This window comes from Sphaeramia orbicularis, chromosome 7, assembly GCF_902148855.1.
Source record: "Sphaeramia orbicularis chromosome 7, fSphaOr1.1, whole genome shotgun sequence".
Classification (NCBI taxonomy): domain Eukaryota; kingdom Metazoa; phylum Chordata; class Actinopteri; order Kurtiformes; family Apogonidae; genus Sphaeramia; species Sphaeramia orbicularis.
Window position 1 is genome coordinate 36,331,805 of NC_043963.1, and position 25,196 is coordinate 36,357,000.

The 25,196-nt window shown below is 38.6% G+C and overlaps 2 protein-coding genes across 3 annotated transcripts in view; both read right to left on the reverse strand.

Annotated features, from left to right (window-relative positions):
- The window catches only part of wnk3 (WNK lysine deficient protein kinase 3), a 46,488-nt gene extending 30,754 nt beyond the window's left edge, over nucleotides 1-15,734 (reverse strand). The window contains exons 1-3 of the mRNA XM_030138819.1: nucleotides 15,175-15,734; nucleotides 2,811-3,546; nucleotides 2,386-2,753 (exon numbers count right to left, since the gene is read on the reverse strand). Of these exons, the coding sequence (XP_029994679.1) occupies nucleotides 2,386-2,753; nucleotides 2,811-3,105 (663 nt within the window). The 5' untranslated portion in view covers nucleotides 3,106-3,546; nucleotides 15,175-15,734. The remainder of the gene's footprint in view (nucleotides 1-2,385; nucleotides 2,754-2,810; nucleotides 3,547-15,174) is intronic.
- Nucleotides 15,735-18,061: 2,327 nt separating this feature from the next.
- fam3a (FAM3 metabolism regulating signaling molecule A) lies at nucleotides 18,062-25,161 on the reverse strand. 2 transcript variants are annotated; one of them, XM_030139365.1, is made up of 10 exons: nucleotides 24,856-25,161; nucleotides 22,963-22,994; nucleotides 22,770-22,874; nucleotides 22,386-22,409; nucleotides 22,146-22,269; nucleotides 21,757-21,815; nucleotides 21,627-21,677; nucleotides 21,441-21,525; nucleotides 20,527-20,653; nucleotides 18,062-19,296 (listed from the first exon to the last, which is right to left on the reverse strand). In XM_030139365.1, exons 2-10 carry the CDS (start codon nucleotides 22,973-22,975, stop codon nucleotides 19,198-19,200), a joined length of 687 nt encoding a protein of 228 aa, XP_029995225.1. In that variant the 5' UTR covers nucleotides 22,976-22,994; nucleotides 24,856-25,161; the 3' UTR covers nucleotides 18,062-19,197. The 2 variants fall into 2 exon arrangements, with proteins under 2 accessions (XP_029995225.1, XP_029995226.1); XM_030139366.1 differs by lacking the exons at nucleotides 22,963-22,994; nucleotides 24,856-25,161 and adding an exon at nucleotides 21,977-22,023.
- Nucleotides 25,162-25,196: the final 35 nt, after the last annotated feature.

Sequence of the window (25,196 nt, forward strand, 5' to 3'; positions counted from 1 at the left end):
ATACATAAATATAGTGCAGTGCTACAATTTAAATAAATGCTATTTGGTGGCAAAACATTTAAATAACCGAAGTGTTAAATGGTTAAAGTAGAGCAGATCTCTCTGAGAAGAGGACACACATCAAGAAAGTAAGGAGAGCTGAATTTGAGCAGTATGATAAACTAACCACTGTGGCAGATGTGAAAGTGCTACAGTAGGTGTTGAAGTAAAACCAGAGGTGATGGGGCGAGCTTTCTGCTTGTCTGTCCAACAGACACAGCCTGATCTCAAGGATTAGTCAAGGCTCTTGTTTTGGAATTAGCTCCAAACCAAACACATGACTGACTTTTCTCACACAATGCCAGCAGTCAATCAAAGGCTTACCATACACAGCTCCCTATTGTGGGACCAAGAGTCTGTGGATGCATTTCTTCTCTCCTCCACAACAACCCCTCACAACATGCTCAATTCACACCATCAAACAATGTTTCCCAGTGGTTCTCCCCGCCTAATAAATCTAGTTGACTATGTAAAGACACAACATTGGTCTGGTGCTGAGTATTAATTTCCTCCCACCATCATGTCAATGCATGGCTAACTGCAACTGTTGTTCCACCTACATTTGCTACAGTATAGTCCTCCTATTTGCTCTGTGTTCACAATATGCATGCTTTGAGAGACTCCCTTTCGCACGACTATTTCATTTCAAACCTTATTCCATTACACAATAGACAAGAGGAATCTCTTTAGATATAGCCTCCCCTGGTTCTATCCTCAGGTGTAAACCAGCCTAATGACAACACGAAACACAAGACAAGACCAAAAGCTTAAAATGAAGTGAAATTAATTGTGTAACATGCTAACTTCATTAGTGAAAGTTATTTCCATTAATTAAAAGTAAACGTTAACATAAACCTTACAGGCTTTATGGTGTTTCCTCCCAAAAATTATGATGATAATTTAACACAGTGTTATTTACAGAATCCCTAAAATCCCTTAAACCTTATAATTTAATTCATATAATTCAGGCTTATGGAGGATGCTTTTTCTAATACGACATCCTATCACAACAAGGAGTAGCAGAGAAAGCCCACGATTGTTCATTATTCATAACAGTCCTAGAAAAACCAAAGCAGCCACTGTCACTTTGTGTTGTCACTCAACTACAAGTGATGCTCCTCCTTTTCACCCCACCTCCACTGAACCTCAGTCTCACCGTATGAATAACAAGTGGACGACATGCTGAGATTTTCAGATTTCAGGAAGACAACCTCCTGGGACACATCTGAGGCTATTCTCTTCAAGAGAACAACAATAGATTGGGAACTTTCCTGAGCATACTAATGGAAATATTGTGTTGACACTGGGTATTTTTGATTATCTGTAAATCCTGCACACTTGAAACATTAGATCTTTAGCTGGACTAAATATCAGGGGTTCATTTAAGTTTGTAGAGCAGCTAATGCAGAATGTATGGCTATGTACATAGCATCAGTGTGTTAAACAGTAGTGGTTTGCAGATCGATGCTGAAATATCAATACTTTAATCTCACTGTTTCCCATTCTAGGATCGATTCTTATATTAAAACATCAACAAATGCGTAATTTGGGGTAAATGTGTCTCGTCATCAACAGGGGACACAGTAGGAAACTATGCTACCACACCAGGATCTAGTCTAAATAACAAATGGTTAATGGTAGGGATCAAATACATACATGTAGGGATGCCAATGTCATTTTCTATTTTCTGTTTATTCTTCCTTTAGTACAGCAAAGAATTTGTCATATATATATACATATATATATACACACACACACACACACACACGCACCTACACACACACAAACACACACACACACATGTATGTATATATATATATATATATACATATATACACACACACACACACAAATGTATGAAACAACCTTTAATGTAACAAAACACGTTGACAATGACCACTGTCACTCATTAAATGTCATGTTATTTGCTTCTAGCAGTCAGTCAACAAGGCTGATACCAAGCGATTCCAATGTTGGACTGATATATCTGTGCATCTGTAATGAACACAAACTACTCCTTTTGCCTGACACTGTCACATGAAAACTACAGCTTTATAAATGTATCTATGCTTCAGTTTTCGTGTTGACATTCAGGAGTTCTGCACATTCTTAATAGGATAGAATTCAAGGTTTTGAGTTCAGCTTTAAGTGTCCCCATTTGATGATGAGTATTTCTCATCTGTGTTATTATTTTCAGACTAGTGATGCTGCAGCTGTTTTACTGCCAGTATTGTGTATATTTTAATCATACTTGTGTATCCATTTTAAATTATTTACTCTATAAGCCTCAATGTGTAACTCTTCGTATCAGTGCTTTTACTTGGTATCAACAACAGTTCAACTTACCTGAAGTTCACACCATGCCACTTCCACCCAGGTCTCTGTGTCCAACCCTTTATAGACAGTTTTGAAGGCTCCTCTGCCAAGTTCAATGTCAAACTTGAGAAACCTTCCTCCAGGAGAGGTGGCCACAGCCTTCATCTCTGCTTCCTCCTCCTGCTCACGCTCCCTCTCCTTCCCCTTCTGAGTGGATGAGGAGGTTGGAACATCCTTGCCAGGCTCCTGGGATGAGCTGGCACAGGATGGGTCATGACCAAGGGCAGCACAGGATGATGCAGCTCCTTGCTGCTGGCACTGCTGGTGAAGACTGTATCTGAGGAGCGTAGCTCCAGGTGGGGGGCACTGTGAGGTGCCTCTGGAGGCACCTCCACTTCATCATTCTCCTCGCAGATCTCCACACTCTTTCTGAGAAGCGCTTCTCCCTCCTCAGCTTTTTCTGACCCGTGTCGACCGATAAAGAAGGTGCAGTGAATGAAATAGGTTGAACTGGGTTCTCCTTCCCTTCCTGGCTGAGTTCCCCTCCCCCTCCTCCCCGGATTCCTCCAACCTCTCCTTCAGTTGTTCTCCCTCCTGAGTCTGGGAGGAGGGTAAGTCCGAGGGGGTGCTGTGCAACCTCTCCCTCTGTGAGTTGGCCCTACCCTCCCGCTCCGTGCCCTCCTCCCTTCGTCCATCAGGTTTCTCCGAGGACTCCTCGGTGCCTGTGGGCTCTCCGGGGTCAGTAGCCATGAGGAATGGCTTTTTCCACTCCTCTTGGACTTCCTCCTCCTCCTCCAAACCTTTGCTCCTCTGTCAGCCTCCGTCTCTCTCTCTTTCTGTGGTCACCTACTCACAGCCTCTACTCTGTCAGGCTGTTCTTCCAGTGCTGCAGATGACTGAGGGCCTTTTTTGGTCAAACTGGTCACTAGAGGCTCCTTTGTTTTTTGTCTCTCTTGTTACTTGTCTACGTTTCTTAGATGTTTTCAAATAACCCAAGAGGGTGAGACAACAGCAGCAGTCCTTACTTTTCTTCTTGCCTTCTCCTACATTTTATTCAGAGCCTTGGGTGCATTGCTAATCAAAGTAAACCATATAGGATCCAGCTTTCACAAACTCACACTAAACCAAAACTGCTGGAAAAGCTGCAATCGTCTTCTTTTAAAATGGTGTGTGAATATCTTCAAGTAAACTCTGAAAGAAAAAAGAAAAACACATTGTATTAATATTCAGAACGTATACAAGTAGAAAACAAAACAACATCAAAGAAAAAACCTTACAAAGCAAATGGGCAGAAGCTATGTACCATTTAATTTATCAAGATGATGCTAGACATACAGTAGCTTTCATAAATCTGTATAATTGGTGTGACTGTTTCCAGTAATCAGATAATGGGTAAAACTTTACAGCTATCTTTTCACTGCTGGAGGTCAAAAAGACCATTGATAAATAGCAGGGTTAATTCAACCTCAGTGGTGAACTCAACTATTGTGCCTCTTTTGTGTGTTATGACAGAAAACCTGACATTCAGAGTAGCCCTGAACCAATATCTAGCTGGGCAATTCAGCAGTTACATATGGCTTCATCAGTCAGCAAGTGGACGTTTATCAGCGCCTTGTGTCTTAAGTTGTGTTCAATGACTCCATTAGTCAACAGAAAGCTGCAGTTACGCATATGCGATCCTAACCATTAAATATGGATGATGAACTATGGGCCAGTTCACTGTGAATAATTCATAAGCAGCAGGATTGTCAAACTGTAGAGGAGTGACTACCATAGATCTGCAACAAAGGGCTCATAAATATACACAGCTACAATTATGATGATCATCGTTGCAGGCATTACTCTGTGCTAACCAGTCAACTGTCTAGTGCTAATAGGCCGTTTGAAACTGGCCCGCAGAGTAACCCTCCTTTTCCAGAAGAAGCTGAAACTGAACACAGCTGGTTTCCTTTGACACAGATATCTTCCTGCAACACCACAACTCATTCACTGTTTAGGTTCACGTGCACGTGAGAAAGTGTTGTGGTGTAGGGGCATCTTTCTGACGACATGTTTACCTTGACCTCTTCTCTATCACTTTCCATCTGTGTCTATACCACCTCTGCCTTCTGACAGCTACTGATCTCTGAGTGACTCCATCAGAGCTAGTGTTACTTTGAGCTAATAAATAAGAAGGCCAGGGTTGAGCTACCAATTATGGATACAATAAAGCTCAAAGTCACCACTTATGATTAAGCAGCTGACCTTACAGGAAGGGAGTGTACTAATGCACAGCACAAAAAAAAAGTATGCACCAAAGGTTTGCGCCTGTCCTGGGAGTGTAATGGTATGGTAAATGGAAAGTAAAAAGTGCAGTCTAGGTCAGGGTATTAACTCACTTTGCATATTAGTTTACAACTCAAAGCATATTACTTTACAACTGAACACATGGGGCTGCCAAGAGCTGCTGCTCATAGGAACCCCCATCTAGAGTTACCAACACCCTTCACAGGATGGTCTAAAGGTTTCCAAAGGGACCACATATATGTGCCTTTCTTGGCCCCTGAAATATATGGACCCTGCCAGACAGCCTGCGTCAAAGTCACAGGAGTGGGTCTAGACTTTTTCTTCAGCTTTAATGAGCAAAGCACATCATGAACACCAGGGGCTCGTCCAGCTATTATCTCTTTTATAAAATGGTCATCAACACTCACATCAAGGCTGTTGTCTCTGCAGACTTCAAGCAAAAGAGTCTGACGCTCAATGCTAGTAGCTGTCACTCAAATTAAAAACACAATAGGCTGATATTAGACCAACTGCCATGAGGCTCCTAAAGAACAGGAAAAAAATTCCAGTTCTGCAACATTCCCGAGACAGAGCCACACTTTCTCAGACAGTAGACAAGTTTCCTCCCACATCACACCTATTTACAGAATGCATCAATATAAGTACTTATCACTGTTACATATAAATGAAAGGCAAAACACTAATTACATCTATTAGTATGCTAATAAATATGGTATATTTACTATATACTCAGAAACTATATCTTTTAAATCTAATACACTTGTTCTAATTACTACATCTTCTCTGTGATCATTGATCTCACATTTTGCATTAGTAGTCAGTAATAGCTTCCACTTACTCAACCATTGAAGAGCTCTTTCTATACACTTTTAATGCACCTCCTTCATTGTTAATTACTGTGTGTGAGGATAACAATAAGTGCATGTGAACATAAACGTTCTGATATGGCTTTAATTCATTAGAGGTGTCAAAGTTAGATTTGGAGTTACCTTTCAATGATTCAAGTGTACAACAATTCTCAATGCACCTATGTATTACATCCTTAGTTTTCTATATTCCTGCAAGTCTCCTGTTTCATCAATTAATCAATAGGCTAATACTATAATAAAGATATAAGGACAAAATATATTAATATATGTAGATAAAACAACCAGATGATGTCTGTCACAAGTTAATTCCAACAATCCAAATCAATCAATCAAGTTTAATAAATTCTAAGAATATGCTTGAATTACCTCGTAAAACTCCGCTGTAAGATGTCATATACATGGACTGTAAGTGAAATAATGCTTGCAGAGATTTGGTGACACAGTGGGTTATGTACTGTTATGTACAGTGAGCCTAAAAAGGTAAAGGCTAACAGGATGTGGGGGAACATAAAGAGGGAAAAGACAACAGGCGATAAAGAGAGGGAAGTTGCCCTTTAAACAGGAGCTTATTCGCCGTTGTCCCTAGGGCAAGGAGTTCCCATGAAAGCCACATACCGGACAGAGTTATCACAGTACATCAAACACGTTCAACCCCATCACTGTCTCTCACACCCGCCCAGTCGCTCCCAAACACACATGCAGATACCAGACACACACCAGCAGGCAAGAGAAAACTTTGTGTTTCACTCTTTCCCTCTGTCCCTCTCATAGCCTTTCTATGTTTTATACACAGACAAAACCCCACACAGGCACACAACATCACATGCAAACCCTCACTCGCATGTCCCATTTCAATGAAAGAATGCCGAGAGGAATTTCCTGACACCAGCCAAATGACCAAGCAGAGTGGGCAAACGTGGTAAACCAAAGATGAAGATAACAAAACCAACACCACGGTGGATACGATGACATCTCACTTCAGTAGCAAAGTGTACAAATTAAATCAAGTTCACATGTCAGAATCATTGCTTGATTGTTTTTTCATCCGTACTAAAGCACATGAGAAATGAACATCTGACGTGGCGCAACTCTGCCTGCCCTGCGGCTTCTGAGAGGCTTTTCCAGGGAGGGAACACCTGCAGCTGCTTAATCATTTCTGAAATGCACAGCAAAAATTATTGTGACACCTTCACTTCATGATTGCCAAAGATGTGATTCCTATTCTCTTCTCAAAATCCAATAGAGGCCAGCATTATTTTTATGGAATTCTGCACTATCTGCCTACAAAGTTTGGAGAAGAGAGAATAATTTAGTCTTCAAAACTAACCTTAAACACGACAAGCACATTTAAAACTTAGGTGCTCTCTGTAGTTTTTTCAGTCCTTACATTACTGGGGTGCGCATGCACATAAATCCCCTGGAACCAAACAGCCGCTGAAAATTAGGCTGGCAGACAAAGGAAGAGCCAGAGAAGCCAGTGTGCAGTGTGTGTGCACGTGCATGCACGAGTGCGCGTGCAGACAGCGTCATTTTTTTGCAATTGAGTGGGACATGTAGATGAAAAGAGTGAATAAAAAGTGGCGAGGGGGACAGGAAGGGATTGTAGCTGGTGGGAGCAAGCGGACAGCAGAGTTTCAAACAGGGAGAGGGAAGGAGAGATGGAGCGAGGGGGGCCGGCTAGTAGAAGGGGTGGGAAAAATGTGTGTTTGAAAGAGAACAAGAGGGAGATAAAGAGAGGGGGGTGGTACAGACAAAAGAGGGCTGGGGGGGGGGATTTTGCCTGATAAAATATGTGCCAATGTTTGTGTGAATGAAAGCAGTGACTATAGCTGAATTTCTGCTTGAACAAAAGCAGCTACAGTTGTGCACAGAGAGGAGAGGAGAGGAGAGGAGAGGAGAGGAGAGGAGAGGAGGAGGAGAGGAGAGGAGAGGAGAGGAGAGGAGAGGAGAGGAGAGGAGAGGAGAGGAGAGGAGAGGAGAGGAGAGGAGAGGAGGAGGAGAGGAGAGGAGAGGAGAGGAGAGGAGAGGAGAGGAGGAATGCTTTTAGTGGTTGGAAAAGGTTGAAAACTTGATGTGATTACATTAGCATAGAAATAGTTTCCATTGGTATGTCCAATGTCCCAAAGAGACTGGGTGCAGAGGTCCAAGGGAGAACAGGTTGAGGGAGGACTTTGTTTTGCTGCAAACCTGTTAATATCATTCTGCAGGATGAGGCCAAAAGGAGAAATCCATATGAACAGAAATATAGAGACAAGACTGTTACTAAATGCATACTAGAGCTTTTTGATTCATGTGAAGAATTAAATCACAAAACCAAGATTAGCCAAGCAATTATTGGTGTAGCTCAGATAACAGCATACAGATTAACAAAGTTAACTACTTTTGAATCTTAATTTATCTTGAGTTCATCAGAGAAAAAAATGATAGTGAAAAAACACTGAAAAAAAGAGTCAAGATTTAACATTGTTTTATGACCATGCATAATTACATTTAACATGATTTGAATTTATCTATTTGTCCATGTAACAGGGATATTTATTTATCTCTACCTACACAAGACTGTCGGGGTCTTTAAATTCAACTGTGTCTGTTTAAAGACCCTCCTTATTTCCTCCTGTGTAGTACCTCATATACATCTCTAAGTCCACTCAGATTGCCACACTTGAAGCACACTGAAAACCTCTTGTACATGGTCAAGTGGGAGAATGATGGTCAGAAGTCATCAGACAAACCAAGCTGCTGCCTTTTGACTCCAGGAGCAGCACAAAGCACCAAACAGATCATATCAAGACACATGGAAGCTGAGGATCATTACAGCAAATACTGATTTCTGAACACTTTGTATGGACTCTGGGCATTTAAGTGTGGTTTAAGAAGGAATATGCATTTGTTTTCTTTGCATTATTCGAGATCTGTAAATACTTCACAGGACTTTTTATTATCTTGACCAGTTCCTTATTTTCTGCAAATAAATCATAATATTTTTATCGGGATTTCAGAAGAGATGTTGTTAGCTAATACTAGAATAAACAAAGGCTCACTTTTACTCAAATACACAGTTACAAAGCAATGGTCTTTTTTTCCATACATATACTGCATTTTGTTGTGCTGCCTTCACTGCTTCCCCTTTGGGAGAGGTTTTTTTCATTTAGTTACTATCCCTAAGCATCCTATGGTTTCTTATAGTTTTCTCTGTATTCATGTTACTCCTATATATGTTAATTCTAGATGCTCACACTCATGTAAGATTGTGACTTATTAATATCATGTCATATCATGTCATAAGTTGCCGTATGTTAAAGCGTTGTGTATTGCAAGCTAAGCTAATTACCTCTGGCGTCCTGTTGGTGTCATTATTTTACTTGTGTAGAAGCTGGAGTAGACTACGAAATCTTTCAACATAGAACAAACACAACGCTGACTAGTTACATCTATATTCACATGGATAATGTGTTGGTAAACATATTTTTAATACTATTTACTTAGTGTCTGGACCTCTATTCACAAGCTCCAGACAGCTTATCAGGGCGTCTGTCCCATTTCACATGTCTGTCATGTTCTCTATCATTGGATTGTACTGAAATTATTTGTGAATGAAATGAAATGGAACTGGCAGACATTAACTACAACTGTTGTTAATATTTATAAAATGGCTTCAAAGTAGAAATATCAGAAAGTATGTATTATCATTTGATTGTTTTATCAGAAAAAAATCATAAAACTATACAGGTTTTCTTGACTATAATATATTTTTAAAAACAAAAATAAAAGCAGCTGTCAACCTTGAGAAATAAGAAGCAGCATTTTTGCTATTTTGGCAAGAAGAAAACAAATACACTTACTTATGACTAACACTGTGTGACTCACTAGCTCATTTGACGAAGATTTAACTGATCTATTAGATGGAGCTTATTTATACTGAGGAGCAACTCCTGAAAAAATATGTTTCTTCTATCCCCCAAATTACTCATGAGTAATCCAATTTCTGAAATTTACCAGAAGATCATTTGCTTGCCAGATACAAGATGTTTTTTATTATGAAAATTGGATCCACTGAGGTCAGTGGCTTCAGAAAACATCTATGTTAATGACAGACAAAAATGGAGAATTCTGATCTGTTGGATCCATTATAATAGTCTGTATAGGAAGCATTCATTCTCAATATGAAAATAATGGTTTGAAAAAGTGTTGAAACAGATAAGGGAATAGCATGTTCTTATTTTGAATTATTTTCTCTTCACTTGATTGTTTTTATCATTACATTTTATTTTACTTTCCCACAGTAATCTTTTATGTTTTTCATTACACTCTTGACATGTATTTGGCATGCTATGATTAAAAATCCTCTCTTCAAAAAACTATTTCTGTGCATTATTGCTGCTCCACTTGACTCTATCCATTCCACATAGCTCCCACAGAGATTTACTGAGGAGGAGGAGGCTTTGTTGTGATGTGGGGAGACGAGAAAGAGGTGGCACAAGGTCTGGGAGCTGCTGGCCAAAAGTTAAATGGACCGGAGATCAAACTCAACTTTTATGAAGATCACAGGTCTACATCTGAACTCTGCCACTCAGCTGTCAAGCAGACCGGCAGGTAAAAACAAACACAGTGTTTGTTTGGTGAAGCTTCATTTACAGCTGCAGGAGCTGAAATTAGGGGGAAGAAATCTGTACCCTTCTGCAGATTCCTTCTCCGCACTGTCCAAATTAAAGAACTAATAATGAAGACACTGTTTTATGCTACTACAGGAAAGTAAAGCCAAAATATCAAAGTTATGGTAGCTGCCATGTTGCTTCTCGAATAAGATACAGAGCAGAGTTAACATGTTAAACCCAGTTCCATTTGATCCCAGTCGGAATCGTTTCAGTTTGACAAAAAACAATGAATTAACTAATGGCAGAAGATTCAGTCATATAAAATCAAGGTCAGAAAACAGCCAAGACAGCCAAGGCAGAATTTGTAATCATTGCTTCCTAATTCAGTTCAGTGAGTTTTGGTGGTACAGAAATAATACTTAAACAGTTGGATCTGCTTAGTGTTAGCTTAGTGGTGCAACGTTTGTCTCATTGGACTTTTGTTTTATGAAACTATTCATGACATGCTGGTATTGGACTGTTAGCTTGTTTCCAATAGTTGCCCATTTAGATGCTCGTTGTTTGAGTTGTGTTCCACTGTCCAAAGACTGGTTTATTTGACCTGTTAGCTGAAGTTCTTCTAGTTACATGGATACATAGCATGTGTATATTGCTACAAGCACTGCATAGCATTACCACATTACCATAGCGATGCAGACAGAACTAGTGTAAGAGGCTAGAGCCCCTTTTACACTGCACCTCTGTTATGGGAATATTTCGCCTTTATTTTGGAACGTCATCTGTGTAAATGAAATGGTGGGATCATTTGGTCCCACCTTCATATGCCTCTGGAGGTAGTAACAGAGCCATGAAAAAGGTGGAATCATGATTCCAGAACGCTATGTAAAAGAAACAGCTCTCGTTCCACAACCAAGGTGTGACGTTTTGATGGCATATTGCATGTGCGACCCCCGCGCCAGGGGGATTTAAAAATGAGCACAGGCCGTATGCAGTAAACAAACATATCAGAAAGATGAACCGGGGAGACGCAGAGATCCGCGAGCTTTTGTCACTTCAGGTGAAGATCCATATCCATGCTAATATTTGTGGAATGGTGAAAGACTCTGGAGAGGTTAGCTATGCTATGCTATGCTTATGGTATTCCCAACGCGCAAGAGTATACGTCACACTATACGCTGCGCTGCGTCACTGCCCCTTTGATTCCGGAATGCAGGTCAAGTCCAGCCTGTCTCACCTGTGTTACTCCTTTGGCTTGGCTGTGTAAATCAGTCAATTGTGGCAAAAAGGATCTCTGTGTAAAAGTGGCTTATGTCTGAATGAATCTTAACATTAATCTATGAGAAAAACAAAATCTTCCATCACAGGGTTTGTTTTCTACAGCCCAACAACAGTCAAGAGGAGCAGCAGATGCCTTGTTTCCTCTTGAACTACAATATGCTGAAATGTAATGAAGGAATTTTTGTCCAGTGATGTTAAAAAACTATCACGGACTGAAGCTTTAACAAACTTTACCTGGCACTTATTTACATTATATGAGGGAGAGTCAAAAACTGCTCAGACGAGCACTGTGTCACTGGGGATGAAACTTGGATCTACCAGTTTGACCCAGAGAACAAAATTCTATCAAAAGGGTGGCTTCCAAAAGGAGCCGCTGGACCTGTGAAATTCAATTCAAAGAGGTCTGTCAAATAAATAAATACATACATACATATAATAAACTTTATGTTACATTGTCTGAGAACTTTTTTGACTCTCACTTGTATGTAGTCATGTCCCTTGATCACTAACTGAGAAATGTCCGGGAAATAGAACAGAACTAGAGAGTAAAGTCTCAAAATATGCTGTGTACTGCAAGGCTTTCAATCCTGGAGTGAGCTCTATGTAACTTGAGATAACCTACATTTGCTTAGACCAGGGGTGTCCAATCCTGGTCCTCAAGGGCTGGTATCCTGTATGTTTTAGATGTTTCCTTCTTCCAGTACACCTGACGGTTGTTATCACTCTTCTGCAGAGCTTGATTCATTTGAATCAGGTGTGTTGGAAGAGGGATACATCTAAAACACGCAGGATACTGGCCCTTGAGGATCAGGATTGGACACCCCTGGCATAGACTGACTAACCCAATGTACACTTCTCACGTTTAATTTAATTTAATACATTCAGCAATACAATCCAGCTATTTTTTTAGTTACTCATCTTAAGTATTATTGTCCAGTTTCAGTCACTGCACGTGTGTGTCTGATAGTTCAATGAAACTGAAATTTTGCAAAAAGAAAACATTTAAGTAATGAAATCAATGTTAACTAATGAATGGTTTCTATCCACGGAAACACTTGACAGCTTTTACTTTGAGACAAATGAGGGAGTTATGGTGTTTGCAGGAAAGTGTAATGCATTACTCTTAACACTACAAATGGGAGCATATCAGAATAGGACAATTTGCACTCATCAAACAGAGGAAATAAGAAATAAAGGCCTGCCTCCAATAAAAGCCTCCCTCAAATAAAGGCCTGGTATCTTCTACAGCTGAGGTAAATAAACACCTTGGCTGATATTTGAGTAAATATGAGGAAATACAGTACATGTGTGTTCAAGTCAGAACAACAATGCAGGAAAGGTACACATTTATTTTTACAATATGGATGTGTTACTTTCGTGACATGTTCTGTTCTGTTTAACAATTAATAATAAGGAACAACAGGAACTACTTGTGTCAGACAGTCACACCAGGACACATCGCTGTAATTGTCAGGTGTAAAACTTCAAAACGAAGTTGTCTATGCAGCTGTCAGACTGGAGAACGGGAGGCGGTTAGGCTCAGGCTGTGATTGTGTGGTAGAATTACAATTAATTGCAATGCAGGGCAAACACTATGCAATATGCAAAGCAAGAGAAAACAGATCAGCAAACACAACAAATTGAACACGTGGCGAAGGTCTTAAGGATAAAAAAAAAAAAAAAATGAAAAAAGGAGTCAGTGTGTTATTGTTACTCCTAATCCTTGGTTTGACAGGTTGCATCTACACGTGTTCTTCCCCATGCTTCATCAGTCTAGGTGGTATTTTGAAATTGGCTGAAAATATCAAATGCTGGCCATGAGAGAGAATCAAACACACAGGGATTGTTCTCATCCCATTAGGGAAACTCAAGTCTGAAAACACAACAAGGACTTTTGTCCAATCCAGGTCAAGCATGGGAGAGTGCAGTGTAGGTAGCACACACAGAGTACTGTTCACTGACAGAGAAAAAGACAGAGAGACAGAGGGAGAGAATATGTGTTATCTAACCCCCCCTTCTTTTTGTTCTCTTTCATTTCCCTCAGTGAGGAGAGCCATCCCATACTGAAGGCTTCGTCTAATCCAGGTGAGAGGCTCCTTAATCAGCCAATGAAAAATCAAGATTACACGTTATTAAAGTGGCTTTCTCCTGCTGATTATATCATTTGAGCCCGTTGTTACTCAAGTAAATGTGCCAAATCTCTATGGATTCATGGCAAAGTACTCAGAGATCAGCCAAGAGTTGGCCTCAGCAGTTCAACAGATAATGACTTTGTTTAGGGGAAGAAGCATCTTCTCTGAGGAGACATTACATGTTTTAATATATGTCTAAAAAAATCAATACAGAGTAGTGCATGTTTGACATTACAGATACTTATAGATCCCATATACATTGATTAAAGAGCCAAGTATTGATGGGTTTGGATGCAACAGTCAAATTAACACAGATTTAAAACCTTTATGGATTTCATTGTAATGGATCTTACTTTGCAAACATGATCTTCTATGTAACGCATACTACACATTTTGTGACTACATTGTTTTGAAATTCTATTGAATTAATCAATTTGATCTTATTCAGTAAGATTATTGATATTTATACTGCTATCTTTCCAGTCACTTACATGGTTGGGTATTATTTATTAATTCAACACAAAACTTTTATATCATTTTTTCATTGTAATAAAAACAAGATTACAGTACACATTACAGTACAACTCTTTAGTCTTATGTTTCGTCAGTTTGGTATTTTCCACTGAAAGCAGTTTAATAGCACAAAAATGGACCCATTTGTGACAACTTAAAGTTGTCTTTTAACATAACATCATATGAGGTACTGGTGAGTTTTACTGCTTAGGCACTGAATTTAGTTTGTTCTCAACATATTCTATGTAATTTGGTCAATGCCAGAAAAACACTGAAGTTCAGAACCCAGCCTCAGCAAGACCTAACTTCTGACTATTAATGATTCATTCATTCTTTCTTTTAACATGTTTAACACTATTATAATTGGACTCGTCAGTCTTATGATTCATTTTTTTTATTTTTATTTTAATGAGCTGACTAAGAAAGTGAATTTAATCCCTGGGGATAAATGAAGTTCATCTGTATCTGTTCTAACCCCCTGCACAAACCTTTCTAAATCCTTGCTGTATCTCTGTCTTTATATGTGCAGATGAACAGATTAAGTAAACATAAATGTGTGCATGTGAAATTGCTGTGGTGATATATATATATATATTTTAATTATACAAAGGTAATGGCTCTATGATGTGAGTCTAGTGCTCACTAGCTCTGAAGTAAAACGCAATTGTGTATGTTATTTATAGGCTAGAGCATATACAACACACTGCTGCCTAGATGTGACAAAACCATGAAGCAGGCTCCAGTGATTGGCTGACAGGAGGCTCAGCTGACTACAGACATACATAAGGTATAATCACCATACAGGACATGAGCTAAGTGATAGAGTGACTAACATGACTGACACCATCAGAAATCAAAATCTCTAAATCCCTGTGGCCTATAGAGCCCTCGGTACATCCAGGTCATGTCCACACATCATGTGGGCCTATCAGTGAGTGTGCCCGCAGGTCAGCACTTGACTTGAAATGTATTTGTCCATTATCAGCAGCACATGCACGAGGATAATTATGTTCTAATAAGCACTGGAGTAGTGATTTAAACCGGCTAATAGTTAGGGTTATGTTGTCCGATTTTGGATTAGTCTTTAGGAATTTCAAGCATTAACCTTTGCAGGGGAACTGAAAACAACAACAAAACATCACTCACCTAAATGTAGCATCGCACTCCGTCGTTCCAGCGATGAATTTAGTGAAAAAGCCGAGCTGTTCAGTCCATACAGCTAGCTTAAACACAGCTCTGCTCTGTTATTCTATAGCTATTTACAAACCATATATTGCACGGTATTTACACTGGGGTTTTTTCTCACAAAATTATGTTATACCCACTGAAAAAATACATTATAAAAGGCTCTGTAGAAAAAAAAAATTCTGCTCCCTGTGTTTGTTTTCTCAGTATATGGTGGGCTTTGTGCCGCGGCGTTGTCCGCTCGAAAATCCCCCCGGAGTCGTCGAGCCTCGGTCTGGGAGAGACAGGCAGAGTACTTGGTGTACGTGCTCCGGTTCAGACGATGCCAGCCGTGGGTTCACACATTTCCACAGCCGCTCCTCGGCTTGTCGGCTTCAAGTTGGAACACCGACCATTCATGTGTATCCGAAAATTATCAGTAACTTATGTACATAATTTACAGCGCGTGACTCCAACGGCCTTCAGCAGGTTCTCGGTGTGTAGTAGCGCGCTCTGCCTGCCGTTCTCACTTGCCCACGGGGTTCATCATCATCATCTTCATCATCATCATCCTCATCCTCGGGACGAACAACACGGCAGTGATGCCATTCGGCCACAAGGGGGCGGAGTTGTGGCGTGTTTTCATCCACGGGTTGTTGCATGGTTTTAATGCTGCGTTCACGTGCTTCAGGTTCAAAGCAATAACCGATCGTCCGCCAAAAAAACACTGTATCACCCAGTTTATAAACGTCCACAAGTAGTTTTATTTCTATCAGTCATAAAGTGCAAATACATATGACTCCATGTCTGTGGCAAGAGCAAAAATCTAAGTACCTAAACGTTTCGGCTTTTTTTTATGCAATATTCTGATCCACCTCCTAGTACTTTAATTTCAATGTGTAATAACCTGCTATACGTCACAGTACTTTTTTTTTTTTTTTTTTAATTCAAACTTGTTTACCTCTCAGGACACTTGTTATCATTACTATTACCCCCTTTTTATATAATACTATACTGTTACAAATGTTTCAAATGTGCATCCGAGCTGAAAGTGCAATAACTGTTTTCTAGTAGGTTTAGCTATGTTTTATGTGTTGTATCTGCCTGTTCTTTTGTTATATCTTTACTTTTTGTTCAAGCTCCCTTTTCTGACTCAGGGAAACACACAAGAATTCCAATGCGCCTATACTGCTATGTATCTGTGCAAATGGCAAATGAATTCTATTCTATTCTATTCTATTCTATTCTACATTAAAATTGATTGGAAACAGCATGATGCAACAGTTTTGTTTTGTTTGTTTTTTCCAGATAGATCATTATTTTATTATTTTATTTTATTTGAATGTTCTCTGCAGTTGACTTTTTTGTTTGTTTGTTTGTTTGTTTGTTTGTTTAGTGAAGCTGTGAAACTCTTGTCCACTACAGGGAACAAAAATGCATTGCTGGGTTTCAGGACAACATGTAATTGTTGACTGTAAAGTTCCCAAATGTTTGTGTGTATTTCAGTGTCTAATATCCTTGGTTTGGGCTTTTGAATTAACAGATTAACTATACATAAAAAACTAAATATACTTTGAAACCAGAGTGTAATTAACATGTTAACATGTTGACCAAACATTTTAACCATACAATTATACTTTTTTTTTTGGCAGTAGTCCTCTTGAGTCTTCATAAAGTTACCTGCTCCTAGCACCTAACTATAACCAAGCCAGTGTTTGCTTTATTTCATGATTTATTCATTCATTTATACATTTTTTCAAACCAATGTAGTGCATAATCACACTTGTAATGGCCAAATAATTGTATTCATCCATAACTCAGCCATGCATATTGGTTGTAATTTATGTGATGCATTTATGTTTTTTGTGTCTAATGTCTTTGTTTTCAGCTACATTTGGAAATAGATTTTAGATTTATTATTTGTTTTTATATTTATAAATTAGTGGCCCTGTAATCAACTGGAAACATGTCCAGGGTGTACTCCGTCTTTGCCCGATGGTAGCTGGAATAGTCTCCAGCACCCCCGCCACTCTCCGGAGGACTAAGTGGTCAACACAAAGAATGAATGAAATTACTTTTTAACAAATATACATTTTTTGCAAGCAAACATCAATGGAATTGGACAGTTCATTTTAGGGACCAGTGTTCACATTTTTCTTTCATGTATCTTGGAGTTTAAGTAATTAAATTTTCTGGAACTGGTGATGAAAGTTAAAATGTAAGGATCACAACTGATAAATGAATATAAATGTAGTAGTTTGAGGTGAATACTAGATCCTTTATGCATTTCAGTGTTTATTGGGAATTGAGTTTAATCATGGAAACTCTGTCATGAAAAATGTTAATGTGGTAAAGTGGATCTGGAGTTAATATATTGCCACATACTGTATATACTATTATTTTTCATTTATTTATTATTTTTGATAAACTCTGACCCTAACAATAATTAGAGCACTATTTGAGGACTGCGGTTTTTATTTCCCTCTTGAAACATGGGGACAAGCTATTTAGAATTACTCATCAGTAAACAGAAACTTAAAATTACGATTTTTCTGACGACACGTGAATATCCCATTACACATTTGACTGAAACAGTGAAATAGATGGTGTTTGTCAGGGTTATGCTCCTGCCAACCGAGCAGTCTGAATCTGCATTGTCACGGAATTCACCGTCAAATCAGAATTCATTTCCATTCAGTCCTCGGATTTAATCTTCACCTCGGCATATGCTAAATGAGGAAGATGCCTTGAGCAGAATGAACTGAATAACCCCGGTGAGACTTGGACTTTTGTCGCCCTCTTGTGAGCTCCTTCATGTAGGCATGCTGACTCAAGGCAACTGGTGAACCAAGAAAATCTAAAAAATAAATAAATATTTGGACGTCTTTATTAGCATTGTCACGATACAAAACACGGACATAAGTGCTTTGTAGAAAAAAATCTTTACAGTTAACACAACATAGTATAGACAAAGGTGGCTTAAATGGACTTCTAATCATAATATAAAATAATATTAATATAATAATTTCTATACACCTAAACACTTCATACATGTAAGGCTTGCATGACGCCTGGTGGATACATTCAACATTAAAAACATTACACAAACACACACTGAGGTTCAAACAAATCACTCACTTGAAAAGGTTTGCAGGCCTGAGACAATATTAAAACCTAGAGCGGGCAGTGTTCGGATGATCTCATACAATGAGTTATGTGACATTTCTGGTAAAATAAATACATTTCATCATTGGAAAAGGCTTTACACTAAACTGACCAGAAATGATTGAAAATAAATTTGTAAACACAGGCAACAATGGCATCAAGTTCTAAGGAAAAGAAATACTAATGAACACTATGTGTAATATCAATAAATATCATCACAGGATAAAATATATTTACCATAAATATAAAATCTGGCTATCGATAGGTGCTGTGGCGGACATTTAATGTGTCTTTAAAAGTATTAGCTCAAAAGTAGTGCCAAAGTTTTACTTAACTGATGTAGATTAGGTTTCCCAGTGTCTTCATGTCTCAAAAGGTGTGTTTTTTTGTCAGCCGAACAAGAAATATAATTCAAGCATTTAGTGCTTCATGATTAATTATCAACACCCTACAGACGGAGGAAAATATCTACATTGGCTTGGGAAGACCTACTCCAGCTATATTCATTCACTAGTCACTGTTACACTTTGGTCATCAGACATTTGGCCTTTCACGTTCCTCCTTTACCTCATACAAACTTTGCCATTTGTTTTGTAACATCACTTCAACTCATAATGGCTCACAAAGCTTCATCAACAAATCCACAGAAGGTTTCCAGCAATTTTAAATGCATCAAGTCTAAACAGTCTTTGCAGTTGACTCAAACCTCTGCCGAGAGAGGGAGAACAATCTGTCCCAGACGTGGAAAGGATAATCATTCAGAAGTTCCTCATCTTTCTAACTGTCATTTGGATCCACGGCTGCTGCTGCTGCTCCTCCACTTTCCTGCATACGAGGCAGTTACGCTTCTAGGGGAGGCCGAAGGGGAATGCAACCATCCATCTCTAGAGACTCTGGCCAGCCTTCGTATTTGTTGCTGCTCTTACTGTTCTTCATTCGCTAAAGGGACCAGCCAGAGGCAAACAGGACTAATGTCAGAAATCAGGCAAGGATCTTATGTTTTAGTCTGGTTCTCAGTGAATATGACTGTTACTCATTAAGGTTATGATGAAGTGAGATTTCACCATAAAATAACTATATGTGGCTGTGTATTGTGGCTGTTATTATGTATGGAGGTGACTAAGACAAGAGGTGGATAGTGGATTTAAAAAGACAGATAACAATAACAAGAAAAAAATGAAGCATGATTAATTTGTCAACCATCCCTGCAACCCAAAACATTCCAACACTGAGAAACAGATCATGCATGTGTCAATTTACCTTACAGTAATTAATCACTAACTGTGGAGCATTAAACTAACAATAAAAAAAAAATTACTCAAGAGTTTGATTTCTTTTTTTCTTTTCTTTTTTTTAATGAGGATGATAATGAGGATTCTGTTGGGTTTCTGTAAACTGACTTAGAGTCTGGTTTTGACCAACTCTATATATAAAATGTCAAGAGATAACTTTTTTTTGTGATCTGGCGCTATATAAATAAAATTTTGATTGATTGAGTGATTTAATTGGTTTTCCCCTGTAAGTCGCTTTGGAAAAAAGTGTCTGCCAAATGCGTAAACATAAACATAAACATAATGTTTTCAGCCTTTGTTTTCCCTCAAAATCTCCATTTACTGATATTAACTGTACCCTATTCTGCTGATTCCAATGGTTTGCTAAACATTGGCTGAACTAAATAATTTCTGTAACTGACGAAAGTCATTAGCTCAGCAATGGAATTAGCTAATGTCAACAAATGACTGACTCCAAGCACAAAACAGACTCTTACACAACTTCATGTAAGGAATGAAAACAGAATGGTTTTTATGTATGTAAAATGTGTAGTATTTGAAACTAAATCAGATAATAAGACAGATGATAACCAACAAAAGGAATTAGGTGGTGTGCATGTCTAAGTTAATGAGGCACTGAGGGGGAACAAGATGAGCATGTGACAGTCCAACCGTTACATTGCATTTTTTCAGTACCTTAGAAAATCTGTTTCCTATAACACATTTCCATCTGATTTCAACTAAGACACGTTGTAACTATTTAATATTAAGAACTGACTGTTAACTTACATAGTAGGCAAGCAGGAACACAGAAATATTTTCAGAAATGTTTACTGCAAGTTATATTTGCAGGAGCAGTCATTTGACAATCAGTACTTGTTCAGTCACACCGACATACCTGCTCAAATGGACTTTTATTCTCGATGCCTTTGGCTCCAACAAATACCCCAGCTGTCTCTGAAGGCCAACTCCTTCCTGCTGTGCTCCCGAGTTCCTCAAAGAGTCGCCGAGACTCATCATTCAACCTATAAAAAGAGATAGGAGTCCCCAGGCTTATGTATATTTTATAGGTTGGCTGTTCTTCTAAACAGCAAGATGCTGGTTTTTAGAAATTCGTAGAATTGAATAGCAGGCTATGACAGTTCTCAGAATGTGACTCTTAAAGAGCTGTATTTACAATTAAACAGGTTTTTAACACTTTTGGCACCAAGAGATCAAACCTATTGCATTATCCTCCAGTCACCAAGTATTCATAGCAACTAATGAAAAAGTTGTGACTAGACCTAGATGTCATTTCATCTTCCTCACTGCACTGCTCATTCCCTTAAATGGCAGTTGGACCTTTTGCTTCACACATAACAGATCAATGACACCACATATAGGTCTGCACATTTGCTTTTCAGCCTCCATTGCCCCATTTAAGGATTTGTATTTCTATTAATTAACTTCTGTGTGTGGCATTATTGAATGATGTCAGGTTAATAAACTCACTTCATATTACAGCCTTATGCTGTTTAACAGTTAACAAGCTAGTAAAACTAAAAATAATATTGCATTATTGTTATTGTAAGCATGACAGAACTGATAAGTTCCAGCTGTTGGTTTAAATTAGCTGACTTGGCTCATACAATAGCTATGATATTAAATGTAGTAATGCCAGATGTGGAAAATGATTTCAATTACACCATGAAATACCAATGACTTAAAAAAAGAAAAAAAAAAGAGAGAGAACGAATTATCAGTGAAAATTATTTTGAGGTGCCTTCGAGGCAAAACAGAGAGGTTTTAGAATGGCACTGATCAGGGACTTACTTTGTAGCTGGATCATCAAAAGAAGCCACAAATACGAGTGTTCCTTCATGGAGCGGCCGTAGAAACTTCAACAAGTCAGAAACATCTAAGAAAGAACATCAAAACAGCAAGACACTATGATTTATTGCTTTTATGGACCTACTTTTACTAGCTATACTACACACACTAGTATCTGGTATTTATTACCTCCTGCCCACATATCAAAGTTTTTTGTGTCCAAGAGCTCTCCGGTCACCCCTGCAAAATCAGTTAAGCATTAAAATAGCAAAAACAAGATCCTAAAATATTAATACAACAGCATCTGTTTGAGTCTTACCATTCACTAAAGCTATGTTCAATCCCCTGCCAACATTGTTCTTCACACTGCTCACTAACCTGCAAAACAGACACACAAGATTTTAAAGCACTTGAAAGACTTTTGTCTGACAAACAGGCCTTTGTCTACACATTTAGACACACTTTCTGGCACTACATAAAATACAACAAACATAAAAAGCCCAAAATCAAAGACAAAATCAAAGAGATGGGGGTGATACAGACTGAAATAATACTTGCATGCAGCTGCCCTGACAAACTTGAATGCCTGGTTATGACGGCACAAGGAGGGAAAAAAAAAAGCTTGTGAAACAACAGAACAGAAATGAGACAGGAGGGAAGACAAAGGCATAGATGAACAGAGGGGAACTGTTAAGCTCCTATCCTCACATCTTGTCTTCCAGGCAGATTTTGGGCCCAATGACGTTGGCAGCACCAGACACTAGGCGGAAAGCCAGATGCTTTGGAGGACAGGGAGCTGAAAGTCCACATTTATATCTTCGTGGACGGGGTTCTGTTAAAATATATGATACATTAGTTCACATAATAAAAAGAAGATAAGAAGATAAGGGTGATACTTTATCAGAAGCAATAAGTGACGTGTAATGTTGTAGACTTTCTTACTCATACCTGGAGTTGGTTCCATGCCTCCACCTAAAAGAAAAAAAAATGTTTGTTTAAATATCTAATAGACCTAACTTGTCTTCAGGAGATGCAATAAAAACATCTTCTTTTATTTGTTTGTCACTGAATCTGTTAGCTGTCAAATGGCCTTTGGATCAAGATTCTGTCATGAAATTGTGAAAAATCCACACTTCGTCTATACATTTTTCAGTCCCTTTCAGTTATTGTAACCACAAAACAGAAAAGCAGCAGATCCTAACAAAGAGAAGAATGTGGTTAATTCACAGTGATAGTAAACAGATATATGTGTCTGTGAATTAAAATTCAGTTAAAGTCAATCTCTGGATTTGTCAAAAAGAAAAGAAAAAAACAAAACAAGGTCTTGCTTACCACTGAAAAAATGCCGGACAGAACCATTCTCTCCACCAAATAAGGTGTTTGCCAACAGCCAGGTGAGTCCAACCAACAGCAGTACTGCGACAGCTCGCAAAGGACCTGTTAAGCCAAAAAATACTTGTTCATAACTCCAGAAACTCCACCCACAAATGATAAGTTCTTACTCGACTATGATAAAAAAACTAACCTGTTAACCTCATGATTCAATCTTTCACAGACCTAGACCAAGAAAGGAAATGTTAAAATTAAGAACAGTTCAAATGAGTGGTTCCAGATTTACTAAATACATACATTTTTTCTCATCTGTTTCCATTTCCCATTCATTCATTCAAACCATAACATTTGTCAGAGTAAATAAACTCAAATCTTAGAGAGAAGGAAATCTACAGACTAAACAACAAACATAATTTTTACAACTATCTTACTACTATCAGCACTAACTGTTGTAGTAGTAGTACATCCACTGTAAATACTTTTATTTGTAGTAGTAGTACATCCACTGTTAATACTTGTATTTGTAGTAGTAGTATTACCAGTCATGGACATTTGCTCTGGTCATTGGTAATTACAGGGGTTGGACAAAATAATGGAAACACCTTCACCTCAAGATGATAATGCCCCAATCCATACAGCTAGAATTGTTAAGAATGGCATGAGAACATTCTAATGAAGTTGAGCATCTCGTATGGCCGGCACAGTCCCCAGACCTCAACATTATTGAGCATTTATGGTCAGTTTTAGAGATTCAAGTAAGACGTCGATTTCCACCGCCATCGTCTCTAAAGAGTTGAGGGTATTCTAACTGAGAATGGCTTAAAATTCCTTTGAAACAATTCACAAGTTGTATGAATCAATACCTCGGAGAACTGAGGCTGTAATTGCCGCAAAAGGCGGACCTACACCATATTAAATTATATTTTGTTGATTTTTTAAGGTGTTTCCATTATTTTGTCCAACCCCTGTATACTAACACCAGCTCTACTTTTTGACAGTTCAAGTTCAATTATCTGTGCATCAATTGCAATCCATGTGTCTCCCCTTACTTTCTCCCCCTCTCCTCCAGTCTCTTTGTCTCCCTCTCTCTCTTTTTCTCTTCCTTTACCCTCTCTCTTTAATCCCAACTGGGTCAAGGCAGATGGCCATTCTCCAGGAGTCAGAGTCTGCTCAAGGTTCTGCCTGTTAAAAGGAAGTTTTTCCACACCACTGTCACCAGTCACAGGTGTTTGCTCTTGGAGGACTCTGTTGGGTTTCTGTAAATTCTGTAAATTGGTTTAAGAGTCTAGTATTGACCGGGCTCCATATGTAAAGTGTCATGAGATAACTTTTATTATGATTTGGCACTATATAAATAAAATTTGATTGATTTATTGAATGATCATTTTTCATTTTCATTCACTTAACCATTATTTAAATCCCAAAGAATATTTTTCAATGAACAAAATTACAAATAAAAATTAACCACGAAACAACTACAATTAAAAACACTACACGTGTAATTTGAGATTTCAACTGATCTAAATGTACAAATATGTTTAATATATGTGTCTTCTATAATATTAAGAGTAATGACTGTGGAAAGTGCTACTATTGATACTCAGGGCTTTATAAAGATGTAAAAACCAATGCCTGTCACGTCTTACTCACAGATGCCCACCACTTTTCATAAAACAAGCAACAATGCACAATTGAGTAAAGCTGAGCTGAAATGAGCACAATATTTTTCAAGTGCTTATTCCTTTACACATTTTAAACGAACTCCCACCTGCACTTTAAACAAATGCAGAAACTCAGGAGCTGATAGTGCGAGCTATTTTAGAAAACAAAACTTAAGAAGTTGAAAACATATCATTTGCATGACAATTTTTAACATGTAAAGTAAAGAGAGTTAATTTACAAAAAAAATCATCTGGGAAAGCTTGACTGAATCCATACAAGATGGCTCTGTACCGATGGCGCTTGTGGTAGTAACAAGGACATTAAACAGCTAACCACCGGAGACACAAAACATGACAGCAGGATTTCATTGATACCGTTAGAAGTCAGATTCGTGCACTTGGGAATAAGAAAATTCAGCTCTTACCCCTTGTGTGCAGGTGAGAAGTGTCCTCTCTCCTGTAGCTTTAGCTCGGATGGAATAAACAGTAGCTAAAGTAGAGCTCTGTTGCTCTTGCCACTCGGGACTTTGTCTATTTCTTGCGCTGTTTCCTCATTGAGACTCTCCGCCACTATAAATCAGCTTTAAGTGAAAAGTCGGACTTGAGCTGGAGGATCAGTTGTCCATTTACACAAGTTTTATAACTCTGTTGTCTACGAGCATGGGAAATCGTGTTTAGTTTGGTTTATATTCCATCTGTCTTCCGGATGTATTGCCAACCGCCAGCTGGGAAGCACTGAGTCTGCGCGACAAAGACCACGTGATCA

Excerpts from the sequence above, each read along its gene's own strand:
- fam3a (XM_030139365.1), bottom strand. Across the intron at positions 22,270-22,385 it reads AGGCATGGAACCAACTCCAG|AACCCCGTCCACGAAGATAT; the intron begins GTATGAGTAAGA and ends ATATTTTAACAG. Across the intron at positions 21,816-22,145 it reads ATCTGCCTGGAAGACAAGAT|GTTAGTGAGCAGTGTGAAGA; the intron begins GTGAGGATAGGA and ends TCTGTTTTGCAG.